Consider the following 15,224-nt stretch of genomic DNA (forward strand, 5'->3'; position numbering starts at 1 on the left):
CGCCAGAAGAGCTCACTCGTGCCCGACTGTCCTTTGGCTCCGCTATTTCTTCCTCCAAGGTTCCTGGGAGGAAGGGAACGGGAGAGCGTAAGGGGCGGAGCCACTCTCTGAAAAGAAAGCGATCCGAGAGAGGCAAGACTCAAGCTCTCGCAATGAGAGCAGCTTCTGCGTGGGATTTCCATAGACAGGCAACACAGTCATCATAGGCTTGTGCAGTTCCAAGGCGTTATTCTAGAATCTTCAGTAATCGGGAGAAAAATGAGTTCCCTTTGGGTCTAGCGACGCAGTACGAGTGAACCGTATCGCAAGGGAACTGACATTATATCTCCTTCAGTGGTTTCAAAATCACTTCAAGTTTTATGTCACATAAGCTGTCATGTTTGACTGATAACTTTAAAATATATATATTTATCTGCATTTAAAGGTCTCCAAAAATGCAGATGTCATGGCAGGACACTGCAAAGGTTACATTGTATAAAAAGCAATTACTAGGGGTGGGGGGAAAATCGATTCACATATGAATCGCGATTCTATCTTCTAACGAAAGTCTAACTAAGTTGCAAAATGCTACAAACTACAGTATGTGATACATACAGCTCTCTGTCGAAGTCTCAGCTGAGACTGTAGAAACTTCGGGAAGTGAATTTTCAGGCATAGTAACTAGTTCATGAGAAACAAAAGTTGGTTGATAAGAAGACAGATGAGTTTAAACAAACCCATGGAGTATGAGAATATGCAATTCGTAACAAAATTGTGGCCTAGAAATTGTGGCAGAGAAATGCAATGATGATGATACAAAATCAGTTATACAGTAAGTAAAAACACATCTAGAGGCAAATATGTTTTACTAAGGCACCTCATTGATCGGTCAATGCATTGGTCACTAGACTGTAGACATTATTCCACCCTTTCGCTCATCTGAGGACTTAAGCAATAATCTTATCATTCTCCTTTATGCAACAAGATCTTGCCAACAGCAACTTCTGTAGTTCCATAACTGCTGCTTAATCACTTTCGAACACCTTGCGGCTGTGCTAATTAGAACACAACTAACTTTTCTTGTATCAGATGTTTGTCTCTCAGCATGGGCACTTCAATTTAGATTCTGACACCAGATCCATTATAACTCCTGGGACTCTGCTTACAGTTGCTTCCGGGCACACTTACATGCTTCAGGGACGGTGCTTCCTTCCTCACTGATGGCTGACCCACAGCCCACCTGCGTACACGCTCTCAGGTAGAACTTATACCAGTTGTCTTCCTGTAGATCATGCAAGACCCAATCTGTAGTATCTGGTGCACTGATGTTCACAGAGATCAGCTTACCCACAGTCTCATTAACTAGAAGAAGAACAGAAAAAAAATGTTTGAGGTCAGTAACATTTTGAATTCATCAAGGATGCACTAAATTGATCGAAATTACATACATTTATAATGTTACAAAAGATTTCTATTCTAAATAAATTCATAAATCTCTCTTTTCTATCTATGCAGCCTTTTTTATTCCCGTCCTGACCTTGACCAGCTCAGTACTGCATGCCATGAGAATTTGCTTTAGCCCTCCTCCCCACCTGTCTAGATCTAGTCCACCAAGAAAAATCCTTAAAGTGCCCCTATTATGCAGTGTGTAATATACTGTAGCTGTCTGTGAAAGTAAACGTTCTGCAAAGTTATAAAGTTGAAAGAGCGCGATAAATAAAGTTATTGTCTCCCAAAAAAAGAATAGACTCTGAACCGTCTAAATGTGTCGTCAGGAATTCCAGTTTCACTTCCGTGACCGGCATACGTAACACGGTAACACATTTGCATAATCTCCGCTTATGGCCTTCATTGGCTGTCCGTGAACAACGTCTACTTTGACCCACCCTCAAACACTATAGCTGGTTCGTGTTGTGTACATGACGAGAAGATGCTGTTTTCTGCTCTGCAAAAGTAAATTCTCTTCAAAAACACTTCCAAAGGATGAGGATTTTAAGAGTCAGTGGTTAAAAGTACCAACAGCAATACAACCTTGCTTCTCAAATCTCTATGAGGTCTAAATGGGATTTGCAAAATGCTTATCCATTAAAGATGGGACAGTACACACTTTATTTGGACCAACTTGCTCCTCAGAATCACAACCATATTAAAAGCATATTTTCTACCGGGTGTTCAAAATACGTAGTTTTGTGTTTTATATTGTGCAAGTTTCCGGCTAACCGGCTAACTTACGTTATTACTGTCTTGCCGAAATACTTCTGCTAAGCAGCTGTGGGTGACTATTAGGGGTGTCACGATTCTCCAAATCCTCGATTCGATTAAATTTTCGATTCTAAGGTCACGGTTCGATTCGATTCTCGATTTTTACATTTATTTTTTTTAAACCCGAAACCGGCCAATCAGGATGCTCTCCGTCTTACATGCGCTTCATGAGGCACACACACGCAAGGTCTCTCGCTCTCTCCCTCTCTGCCGTGCGTGCAATACGGTTTGAAGCACAGTTTTTTCTGCGCGCTCTTGCTCGCTCACTCTAGATTCCGGGAGATTTTAACTAATTTGCGTGCATCAGTGAGCCGCATCAGGAACTTCCGCGAGACTTGGGATGTCTGCAAACTGTGGCTTTTTTGAAGCGCGAACGTTGTCAACATAACTCACTGGAAATCCAAAAAACTTCCACACCTGCGAAAGTTCTGTCGATGGGTCTCCTGCATCTGCAGTTGCCATGCTATCTTTTGAATGGCTGTAGCTAAGTTAGAGGAGGTTGACCATAGACTCGCAGAACTTCAACACACATGTTTTTTTCCGCTTGGCACGCCGACCGGACGTGACATGGGGGCGTGGCAGCATCGACGATTCCATTTTTTAATTCGAAGTTCGAGATTGTGAATTAATTTCGGTCGATTTCGATTTAATCGAAATCGTGACACCCTTTAGTGACTATTACCTAAAACTGTGTCTATTTATGTAGATTGTCTGATGTTCTTACTACTTTGAGTAATGATAAAGGATTGAGCAAGATTTGTTTAATGTTACATCAATCATTCACGTTAGAGCTCGGCTAACGTATGCGCTGTTATTGATACAGTTCCCGCATGTGCATCGCAATAAATTTGAAATATCACATCGGTTTGTTGTTGGTCATACACTTGTTAATGCTATGAGAATAAAACATCTCATAATGTAAACTGAGTAGCGTGTTACTGAGAAACGTCCTGCTCGTGTCGTCCTTGGGATGGAGGTTCGGGTTGAACAACTAGTTCTTCCAATGTTTCATCATCGGACTCGCGCTCGGATTGATATGGTAAAATCGACACCATCGTAACTGTACAGTCTCTGAGCTTCTATGAAACTTCAGAAATTCAAGTATGGTAATGTTCATTTTGTTTCCGACACGTGCTGAAAGCGGTAGACCAATCACAACAGACTGGTCCGTCTGGCCAATCAGAGCAGAATAGGCTCACGGAAAGGAGGGATTTAGAGAGACTGAATTGGTCGTTTGAGAATCATTGAAAAATGTGCAATGTATATTATGAGAAAATGAAAGTATTTTGTGACGTTTGAAGCATGTTGTAGGAGACCTTCAAAACAAAATTAGGAACCTTTAAAATAGCATATTAGGGACACTTTAATATAAGTTGTAATAACATTTCACAATATTACTGTTTTTGACTGTTTTAAATAAATAAATACAGCCTTGGTGAACTTCTTTTAAAACATGTAAATGTTTTGACCCCAAACTTAGCAGTATAAAGATCTAGTACAGTTAAGCAACATAGTTTATATAAAATGAACTGAGACAGATAATGTAACCGGAGATAAATCTGCGAGTGTCAAACCTGTCTGGTATTGCAGCAAGTATCCCGTGAGAAACCCATTGGTTACGAGTGGAGGCGCCCACACCAACTTGATGGAGTCTTTCTGAAAGTTTGTGGCTTTCAGGTCGTAAGGTTTCTTAGGAACTGTGGGAAGATGTCAGGCACCACTGGTCAGTATGTACATTAAACTTGGAAACTCATTAAAAACTTTCTATGTAAATTATTCTTCTAATGTTTAGCAGTATTTTGGACCGTGTGTGAACAACAAAGTGTGCAAAATTCAACTGAATCCACACAAGAACTTAGCAAACACTCAAACCACTGAATTTTAAACATGTCTACTGTCAAAGAGTTCTTGCCTCCCTGTGGAGTTGTGAAAGAGATGGGACTGCTGCTGGGCCCATTCCCTCTTCGGTTAAAGACGTTGACAGTCAGGTTATATTTAGAGAATGGCTTTAGTCCCGGCACTATGGTGTGACTCCTGTTTCCAGGGATGTTGAGAGACTGTCTCTCTGAGGGAATACTCTCAGAGGTCAACAGACTTTTAGTTCGCCACCAGTGCACCTGGGAGCAAAAGACAGGACGAAGAGGGTGTTGATGAGATATATACGAAACAAAGAGTGCAAAGAGAGGCAGAAAGAGAGAAAAGGTCTATTCATTGTTATAAACAGCTTGTTTGTTGCTCATTGATCAGCACCACAGGGCCCTTGAGCTGGAAGGGTCAGGAACTCACAGTGTATCCTCCAAGATGGCCCCTCAGGGCGGTTTGAGGCACTGGTGACCAGCTGACCCTCAGCAGTGTAGAGTTCAACACCTCCACAGACACATCCTCAGGAGGCGCCAAGGGCACTAGAATTGGTAACAGAACGTGTATCTTTTTAAGGCTAAACAAGAGGGTAACATCTCACAAATTCACACATACACAACAGTTTCCAGAAGCAACTAAAGCCACAGAGGGGAAAATAAATGGACTGTAATTGGATGACACATTAGACACACTTTTTCCAGGAAAAGTGCACATGCTAACACAAAGCTATCCGCAGAGAAACGAGGGTACATGGGAAAAGCTCTTTCAGAGATGCAAACTCATATGGGGCGATAAAAGGTCTTAATTTGGCAGCAGGTATATAGGCTGCTGTCACTTTAAGACCTGACGCACCGATCTATTAAACTGTTACACATGAGTGTTCTTTCTCAGCATAACTGACTATGTTTACGTGAATACTCGCCAAGACAGGCATTTTGACATTCTTTTGTGTGTATTTGACTGTTTAAGCGTTGAGAGGCGGCTTTTTTGTGCACGCACTTTGGGTGCGAGTACAAAATCTGCCGGACTAAGTGAAATTATGCGAAATTAAAGCCCTATGACAACAACAATATTCATACGGAGCAAATGAAACGAGGGGAGGCGGGTTTTTGTGTCAACACGAAGAGATGAGAGAGCGAGAAAGCGCAGCTGGTATCGTGTATTTTACGGAAAATTTATTGGAAGAGTTTCAGATATTTCACTGTCGATGTGTATAGAAAAATCTATATTTTTAACAACACTACATTGCACTTAGTTTGTTTTAGATGCCTTTTTAAAAGACTTCAAATGAAAAATGTATATTACATATAAAATTCAACCCGCCAAAGTGGCTAGTATGAGTGACTCATTACAAATTTGAGAAGATATGATTGCATTTGCAGTGATGGGGTTCTTATGGAGCAGTATTTCTGAGCAGTTCTGTGGCTTTTCAAAACTCATCGGTTCTACATGAATCACACTATTTTGGATTCAAAAACGACATCATTTTAGCGGAAAGTTGACAAGTTTGCATCCCTGCACTTTGGAACAGGAATTACAGGGATAACCTTTTTGATGCAGGAATAACATGGACAAAATCAGCCCAACCTGTTGCATTATCCTCTAGACAATGCCAAATGTCGACTATAGAGACAAGGGCATGAAAAATATGAAAATTGAATAAAACAAAAGATAATCACATAAGTGTTTGGCAAAGAATATGTCTGATCCCTAAAAGCACAATGTAAAAGCTCAGCAGAAATGACTGATCCTGGTAAAGAGTGGATTAAACCACTCTCCCAACTAATCTCCTATCTTAAGTGTTTATTATTGGCTAATCGTGGCAGTGTCACACGACTGTGAGAGGAATGCATTAATGAGCTGTTACACTCACAGTCTTCCCCGGAATAACCAGTCACCACTCTGGGTTCTGGTGCCCACCCGTGGTGGTTAAAGGCCTGGATCTTGACCTCGTAGGGGACGAACGTTGGGGTGTCTCGCACCACAAATGAGTGTCTCTTCACCATCTGTTCTTTCCAACTGTCCTCGACACCCAGGAGCCTGTAGCTCAGTTTGTATTCCAGACCGGGACCGTTGTGCTCCACAGGCAAGAGCGGCTGGTGATTAAAGGGAAAAGTGGGTCAGTGCACTGCAAACATTACTGAGCATTTGGAAAGAGTGGAAGGGTGCAAGAGACATTTGCTGATGGGTTTGCGAAATTTGGCGTGGGATAGTTTCTGGGGTGCCTCGCTTGGCTTTCCTTCAGAATTGCAATCTGACTCATAAATACGTGAATGGAGATTTGCTCATATACTTGACTGCCAGTGCAAATTAAGTCGCTATGGCTTTAAAACTACGAGACACCAGACTTCATAGGAGCTTCTTTTTGTGTGAGGGTGTTTGCCTTTTTCTTGCTTCAAGCCATGCATATATGCATTCAAATTATTTGCTGTATGCATTTTATTACCTCCCAGCTGATGTCCATCTGATGTGGCAGGTGACCCTCAATCTTAATGTTTTCTGGGTTCCTGTCAGGAGCTGTACAAATGTGAATATGAATTATTTAACATCTGTCTCAGTCAATAATACCATTGCCCTCTAACACTGCCAAAGTGTATCATACATAATGACGAGCACACAGTCATTGATAGTTCGAGACAGCGCTCGCTTAAAAGAGCATTAAAATTGATGGAGCTTTTATAGACATCTGTATAATTTTCTCAGGGTAAATCCCCACAAAGACGCCGAGACAGGCACTTCAAACAAGTCCAAGGTCAACCAAGGACAGCCAAGATGGAATGGAAACATGTTACAAAAGCAAGTCTCAAAGGATCACAGGTCTCCCTACCACAAGGAGGTGTCTTATATCTTTCGGATGGCATGCTGGGATGACTTCTCCCTATAGCATTGACAGCGATGACTCTGAACTGGTAGTTAATGTGGCCGTAGATCGTCAAGGGGGCTGAGAACTGGCTGCTAGCCACTCGTAGAAGCTCCTTCCACGTCCCGGGTTCCCAGTGGTTCTCTTCATACTGGATGATGAACTCTGATCACAGGAACAGAGCACAGCTGTCATTGAATATGCAAAGCGCATGCTCTCAATACACTGTGGTGCAGCCCCAGTGGGAGCCCCCTTGAAATATCGTAGAGCAATGTATGAGTATGAGCAACGTCCATGAAAATTACTTCAGAGAAATTTGCTTAAAGCAAAAGCCTACTTCAGAAGCACAGAAAATGTGTATCATTACACATGAAAGGGTACGCCAATGGAAACGTTTTGCATTTGTTCTGTAACCCTGACATCACAGTACATTTTTTTAGATGAGTTTTACCTGTTATGGGACTGTTATGATCACCAGCAGCCGCCCAGTTGAGCCTCACACTGCGGTCTTTCAGATCAGAGAGCGTCAGTTGAACCGGTGGATCAGGGACATCTGTCACATTTCAGACACAAGACTATAAACAAGCTTCATATCAAAATAACTATATCTGAAGACCTTTAGGAAGAGAAGCAGAATCGCTTCAAGAAATAACTGGTGTAATAATGATCACAAAAACAACGCATCTTTTCCACTATGTTTTGTGTTTTCTCTGTTTGTGGAGATTGCTGCACCTCTATTTGAATATCATTTTTCCAAGCAGGTCTATTATTGTGGTGGTATTAAAGTAATATATAAACATAACAACACAATCTAGCTGTCATTCAGTCTAGTCTCAAAAGGTCCTTCAATCGTACCTAACACAGTTATGTATGCAGAAGCTGTATCCTGGTCCAGTGATGTTCGAACAATGCAGGTGTATTTCCCTTGACCACTGTTGCTCACATTGACAATCTGGAGAACTCCATCATCTGCGAAATATCTGCAAATAACCCAAAATAGGTTCACAATGTAATCAAAATAATATTCATGTAAAATAATAGTTTTAGCTGTAATTAAAATTTCATCAGGGTCACAATTATTCCATTCATGTAGTAGTTCCAACTTCCAAGTCTCTGAATTTCCTTTACAATGAATCTTACATTGTTTCAGGAGCCAATATCTTGTATGGCTATGAAATGAAATAAGCAATGTGCATTCCAGGATTATTTATTGCATATTTCTATGTTGGCAGCAATAGTCAATGGTAAAACAAAAGGCATGAAACAATGATTTGATATGTCAAAATGTCACACTTTAGTTTGGGGAGCACATATTCACTAGTAAGGTAGTTGTAGTGGTTACGTTTAGGGGATGTAGAATGGTCATGCAGAATAAGGCATTAATATGTGCTTTATAAGTACTAATAAAGATAAAATATTCTAGTAATATACAAGCTAATAAGCAACTAGTGAGAATTGGTCCCCAAACTAAAATGTTAGGCTACCATATTTTCCTTAAACCTTGAATCTTAAAATTATTATAAAAAAATAAATAAATAAAAAGGTTTAAATATATTTTCTCAAGGTAAACTGTATATATTTTGTATTAATATTATGATTATAAATATAATTTATAAATAGTCATTCATTTTTTAGGGAGTCACACCACGTCACATTTTACAACCTGAACTATCCTTGTTTGTTTTTTATCATTAAAGGTCAAATTATCTTATATTTTAAGAGACTTATTGACTTTGAATCACACGAAGGTCAGCAAATAAACCTCAAAGCAAAATTCAAAGCAATCAATTCCCACAAAATACAAATGTTCAGCCAGACCAGAAGTGGCTGAAGTAGAAATAGAAACCAGGCATCCGTCAAACGAAACAGCCACTTATAATTTAGACGTCTCCATTGATTATAATGGAAGCGATCCAGTTTGTCGCAGGACGGTGTAGACACGGTTGGCAGAGGCGGCTCTGTGGCTTTCTAAATGTTGTCATGACAATCAATGCCCAGCTCTGTTCTGTTCGCTGTGTGTTTTTGTCTACAATTTCTTTAATTACTAAAAAATCATTTGCGGTTCGGGTGGAACTAATCTGGGGTGTGGATTTGAATCACAGCCTGCTAATTGGTGACCCGAGGTAAAAATTAAACATAATTTGTCTTGAAGCAAATAAAACAAAACTTGGCACAGTATTACACTGCATTTACACAGAAGATCCTGCTGGGCATCCTTTTCTAGGCTAGTAGAAAGAGGTTAAAGCTCCTGCTCATTACCTGGAGTACCTTTTGATTTTCAAGAGAGACATTTCTCCCATAAATGCGCTCTATTACTGATAAAAGCATACAATTACATCTAGCTCCGCTCTGTTACACGACTACAAAGTGTAAGCACTTAATCCACGATTCCAGCACTGATAAAACTATAAATACAATTCAAAAATGTCATGGCTCATGCTAATCCTTCCTGTTTTGACTGCGCAACACTTTCCGAAACGAGGATTTGCTTAAATGGAGAATGGCTTCAATGAATTCTACTCCGGGGAAAACAGGTCACCCACTTTTCTGAGAAGTTGGAGAGGATATTTATCCCATCCTTCATCCACAAGATCTCCAGCTGTCTTCTGAGGGTGGGGTCGCACTCCACCTGGCACTCCAGCTCGGCCATAGATCCTCTTATGACCTTTATGTCTTGAGGAGGTTCTACGATCCTAGTTGAATCTATCAACAGCAGACCTTTAGTTTCAGTAATGACCAGCAAACAGAAAGCTTTTTTTTTGTTTGTTTGATTAAGAAAGGTGGCTAACCTTTGATGAAAAGTTCAGTGGTGATGCTGGCGGTGCCCTCAGAGTTGCTTGCCGAACATTTGTACTGGCCCATATCTTCCATCTCCACTTTGTGAATCTGCAGGGAGCCATTCTTCAGGAGAGAATATCTCTCTCCATCTACAGAGCCCTCTGGGTCTTCTCTTCTCCTACAAAACAAACATTGAACTCTTCACAGTTCTTCTGAAATAGGGGCCCATGGGAAGGGCCTTTGCTGAAATGACTACAGATGCTCTGTTGATAAAGCCGAATCCAATGTAGCCTATTTTTTATTTTTTTAACACGACTTTCAAAATTGACCAAAGGTTTTTGAAAGGAAACTTTTCAAAGAAGAAAAGAGCATAAATATGAGTGCAAAAGGAGGGTCCCCTGGAGAGAACAGACATTTCAAAAGGGCTATAGATCTTGCAGTGTCTATTCTCAATATATTGTCCCTTTTTCCTTCACTTAGTTCACTTGACCCTATTGGGTCTGCAGTGCGATCATTTACCCATAATCTGAGAAAAACCCTGCAAAAATACTTTTGCATCTAACAAAATCTTAATTGAGAAGTTGTTTATATATATATATATATATATATATATATATATATACTGTATATATAATTATAGACCTTGATTAATTAACTGGTTGATTGATTGGTCTTGAATGCTTGCTTGATTGATTTGATAGATTGACTGGTTGATTGATTGATTGATTGATTGATTGGTTGATTGGTTGATTGACTGATTGACTGATTGACTGATTGGTTGATTGGTTGATTGGTTGATTGGTTGATTGACTGATTGACTGATTGACTGATTGATTGATTGGTTGATTGGTTGATTGACTGATTGACTGATTGACTGATTGGTTGATTGGTTGATTAGTTGATTGGTTGATTGGTTGATTGACTGATTGACTGATTGACTGATTGACTGATTGGTTGATTGGTTGATTGGTTGATTGACTGATTGACTGATTGGTTGATTGGTTGATTGGTTGATTGACTGATTGACTGATTGATTGATTGGTTGATTGGTTGATTGGTTGATTGACTGATTGACTGATTGGTTGATTGCAGTGAAGACCGGTTTAGGTCAGCAAGAATGTCTAATATTAGGACTAATTAAAAAGCAGTTTTTTTTCCAGCAGGGTTTGCAGTTATATTGCATTTATTAAAATAGAATGTATATTGAAATTGGGTGTGGCAATCATTATCATTAAGTGATGGAAATGTTAGCCACTTCTACTTTTTGGTACCTGTTTCTATAAGTCCCATGCCCTATTTGCATCAATTTGATTTAAATAATCATATTTTCCAAAAGTAATAAATTCAAACTCATTAAAATCAGCATAAAACTGTTGAAACCGTGAAAAAAAAAAAATTTGACTAAATAATTTGAAAAAATATGAACATGGTTTAAATATGGCTAGCTGTTGATTATATACATTTTACAATTAGATTTATTTATGATAAATATATAAACCTTGTTACTGTGCATATACAATTTCATGTGACTGGCAAAAAATGGCATCATATTAAGTTTATAAGCAGGGTTCCTATGCAGTTTGGAATATGGAAAAGGATGGGGAAAAAGCAGAGTATGGAAAAATCTTAGCATTTCCAGACAACTGTCCCTATTTAGTTTTCCGTGTGCATGCAACAAGATTTCAGTGTGCTCCTCATTACAGATATATAAACCAAGAGACAAACAAAATGTAGCACCACTCGTCACAGTTGGTTAGGACACAAACGTCAAAGAACAAAAAATAGACAATTCATTTGTGGCTTATCATGTTAGGGGGACACAGTGTCAGAATCACAACGCTTGATAACAAACTCACCAGTTAAGGGCGGCAGGTGGTGAGCTAAACACTTTGCAGTCCATAATCACACTCTTGCCTAACATGGTTGCGTACTCCAGATAATTCTGCGTCAGAATCAAAGGAGGATGATCTGAGAGAAAGCCAGACCATTAGTCAAAAGTTCACACAGACAAACATCAAACAGCCAGTGTGGCATATGGCCGAGGCGCACCAAACCGAGGCACACTCCTGAAATTAAACTGTAAAAAAATCTATTAGCATATAAAAGTGCTGTCTTCTTCTGCCAGAGCTACAAACTGAAAGCAGAGACCGAAGTACTTCATACACACACACAAACACTCATGCACACGTTTTATGTTTGTCTTCTACGTCAATTACGAATGAACAGCTGCCGAAACCCTTAAGCCATTACACGTCAGCAAGAGAATCATATCATAATCAAAGCCCAGAAAACTTCAATGAGGACCACAATCTTCTCTTCTGGCGCTATGAATAATTGATACATGTAAATGATATGGGTTGTACCTGACCTATCATCGCATTCTAAACATAGCAATACGATTTTCATAGTTTGCAGTTAAGTGAAGTACTCACTCATGACAAGCACGTTCGTATTGGCAAGTATGGTCCCATGTTTGTTGGAGGCTTCACACTGGTACACTGCAGTGTCTCTCTCCTCCGCTCTGAGAATGATTATTCCGTCATCAAGCACTCTGTGACTGGTAGAAGGGAAATCTGGGGGGAAACAAACTTGAATTGGCACTCTACCATTCAAAGGTTTGGGGTTTGTACGGTGTTTTAATGTTTTTGAAAGACGCCTATTTTGCTCAGCAAGGCTCCATTTTCTTGAACAAAAATACTCTAATATTCTGAAATGTTATTACAATTTAAAATGTAATTTATTCCTGTGATGGCAAAGCTGAATTTTCAGTGTCTACGGTGTCACGTGATCCTTCAGAAATCATTCTAATATGCTGATTATGCTGCTCAAGAAACATTTATTATTATTATCAATGTTGAAAGCAGTTAATATTTTTGTGGAAACTTGTGGAGATTTTTTTCTTTACATTCTTTACAACATCTATTTGTAATTGAAATGGTTTGTAACATAAATGTCTTCCCAATGTCTCAAAATGTATTTGAAATGCATTTATTTTATGCTAAGTATACTACAAATACATTTACATATTTATGTACTTAATATAAATACCCTGCAATTGTACTTTTGGTATACTAAATTGGTATACTTAAAGTCTGCTAAATTGGACCTACTAATTTGGTACAGAATATAACAGTGCTAAGGTCCAACTAAAGAGATACTTAAGTTTATTTGATTGTGATAAAGTGGAAACTATTGCAAGTATGCTTTAAGTACACTTTAAATATTTTGCATTTAAAGACTACAATTATACAGAGATCATACTATCCTTACTAAAACACATTTTAGGCTTAATATTAAGAAATATGAATTGTGCAATAAAGAAGTACTCCAAATAAAGTAGACTAATATCTGTAAGTCTCAAGCAATAATATGCCAGTAAATATGTTATGGATTTGTTATATACACTTAGTATGAAATAAATGTATTTTAAATAAATAAGTGTTCATTTCTTTCTTTTTTTAATCGTACTGACCCCAACTATAAAACAATGGTTTGATATTTCTTTGCTTTTGTGCTTCATAAAGGTTTACATTTTGCTGAAAAACCACCAAATAGTGCAAATATTCTATTCAGACATTTTGACAAAATGCCTTGCTATTGCTATTTCGGGGATTAATAACAGTGGAAATGTTCAATAGCCAAGACTTGAAAGTATGTGTCTATTCCACTCTGAGAAATATCTTAAATAGTAAAAAGCGATACAACTAGTAAACATAATTTCATATCATTATATCAACAATAAACTTGTGAAGTATATATTTGGAAGATACATCGTTGACTTTTGCTGTATGTTATACTGATCTATTGACTGTTATTTTACAAGAGCATGTAAATTGTGCATAAATACAAAAGTGGCCACATTTTCACTGCTGTTTAGTCTAAATGATGAGAAGAAAAAAAAGAACAACAGACTGTTCACACAGCCCGTAATTGCATTGCATTTGGCAGTGGCTTTGAGCCGACAAATTCAGTCAAATGGGCATGATAAGGGTGGGGGGGTTTAACACACCATCAAGGGGCTGGCCGTTTCTCTTCCAGGTGATTGTGGGTTGTGGTTTTCCCGTAGCAGAACACTTGATGTGGATGTCAGATCCAATCTCTGCTAACTGACTCTTCACTTGCTCCTCCTGCCAGCTGGGCGGCTCTGAGACACACAACATATGAATACGGATTAAAACAACTTCCTACTTAGAGCAATACTGCCCCCCTGTGTTTGGAAGTGACATGATTTCACAATTTTCTTTAGTGTTGATGATCTTATGTGATCAACCAGATTGTGTGTGTGTGTGTGTGTGTGTGTGTGTGTGTGTGTGTGTGTGTGTGTGTGTGTGTGTGTGTGTGTGTGTGTGTGTGTGTGTGTGTGTGTGTGTGTGTGTGTGTGTGTGTGTGTGTGTGTGTGTGTGTGTGTGTGTGTGTGTGTACTTGTACAACTATCTTTGTGAGGACCAGTTTGAGTTTTAGACCATTGGAGTGAGGACAAAGAGAGTAAAGTGAGGACATTTTGGCCGGTCCTCACTTTCTGAGACCCCTTTAAAGGCCTGTTTGAGGGTCAAGACTTGGTTTTAGGGATAAGGTTATAATTAGGTTAAGGGTAGGTTTAGGGTAAGGGTTCGGGTTGTGATGAGTAAGGTTAGGGTAAGCGGCTAGAGATTGCATTGTGTCAATGAATGTCCTCATAAAGATAGATGTACAAGAGTGTGTGTGTGTGTGTGTGTGTGTGTGTGTGTGTGTGTGTGTGTGTGTGTGTGTGTGTGTGTGTGTGTGTGTGTGTGTGTGTGTGTGTGTGTGTGTGTGTGTGTGTGTGTGTGTGTGTGTGTGTGTGTGTGTGTGTTACTGCATTAAATAAATTGGTTTTATGATTGATAACGAACTAAAACAAATATGAAATGATAAGAAAATATAAAAATAGCATATAATGAAAAAGTATAAATACACATATAAATAATATATACCACATTTCATATCAACTGCATATATTTAAACAGACTATTTAAATATATATATTTATAGACTCTTTAGTTTTTTGTGATTACTGGATAATGAAATTTAAAATAATTGTACACTGTAAAAATGTATATTATATGAATTTATTAATTCATTTATATTATATTAATTTATATGATCAATAAGTTGTGACAAAATGTTTTTTTTTTACATTGAATTAACTCATAAAAAAAGTTTAAAATGTCTTAAGTTATACAAGATTCAACTCATTTAAGTCAGTTTAAGCCAATTTGAAGTTTTAATTAGTGATTTAAACATCCAAGTTGATAGTACTTAAAAAAATTAAGGCAGCAACTTTATTTTTTTTGCAAGTGAACCAGAGCAATTTCTGGCTACTGGAAATCCCAATTTTAAAATTCTCAGGCATTTTCAAATTTTCTAGAATATTTGTTTTTATCAAACAGATTTACTGACTAGATTAACTGAGAATCATCAAATACCTGAATAAAATACAGGCTTAAGACCTTGTAAATGTTAACAT

The 15,224-nt window shown here is 38.5% G+C and overlaps 1 protein-coding gene across 4 annotated transcripts in view; it reads right to left on the reverse strand.

Moving 5' to 3' along the window:
- The window catches only part of chl1a (cell adhesion molecule L1-like a), a 35,023-nt gene that overhangs the window by 19,028 nt on the left and 771 nt on the right, over positions 1 to 15,224 (reverse strand). For 2 of the 4 annotated variants that reach the window (XM_056237676.1, XM_056237675.1), the window contains exons 4-18: positions 13,749 to 13,883; positions 12,172 to 12,312; positions 11,596 to 11,707; positions 9,751 to 9,917; positions 9,505 to 9,664; positions 7,817 to 7,941; positions 7,413 to 7,514; positions 6,929 to 7,126; positions 6,548 to 6,618; positions 5,975 to 6,197; positions 4,528 to 4,643; positions 4,154 to 4,358; positions 3,816 to 3,938; positions 1,168 to 1,341; positions 595 to 660 (exon numbers count right to left, since the gene is read on the reverse strand). In XM_056237676.1, the coding sequence (XP_056093651.1) occupies positions 595 to 660; positions 1,168 to 1,341; positions 3,816 to 3,938; positions 4,154 to 4,358; positions 4,528 to 4,643; positions 5,975 to 6,197; positions 6,548 to 6,618; positions 6,929 to 7,126; positions 7,413 to 7,514; positions 7,817 to 7,941; positions 9,505 to 9,664; positions 9,751 to 9,917; positions 11,596 to 11,707; positions 12,172 to 12,312; positions 13,749 to 13,883 (2,118 nt within the window). The remainder of the gene's footprint in view (positions 1 to 594; positions 661 to 1,167; positions 1,342 to 3,815; positions 3,939 to 4,153; positions 4,359 to 4,527; positions 4,644 to 5,974; positions 6,198 to 6,547; positions 6,619 to 6,928; positions 7,127 to 7,412; positions 7,515 to 7,816; positions 7,942 to 9,504; positions 9,665 to 9,750; positions 9,918 to 11,595; positions 11,708 to 12,171; positions 12,313 to 13,748; positions 13,884 to 15,224) is intronic. The other 2 variants (XM_056237678.1, XM_056237677.1) reach the window with 1 other exon arrangement.

The sequence above is a fragment of the Rhinichthys klamathensis genome, unplaced genomic scaffold, assembly GCF_029890125.1.
Source record: "Rhinichthys klamathensis goyatoka isolate OS25496 unplaced genomic scaffold, OSU_Roscu_1.1 h1tg000492l_1, whole genome shotgun sequence".
Classification (NCBI taxonomy): domain Eukaryota; kingdom Metazoa; phylum Chordata; class Actinopteri; order Cypriniformes; family Leuciscidae; genus Rhinichthys; species Rhinichthys klamathensis.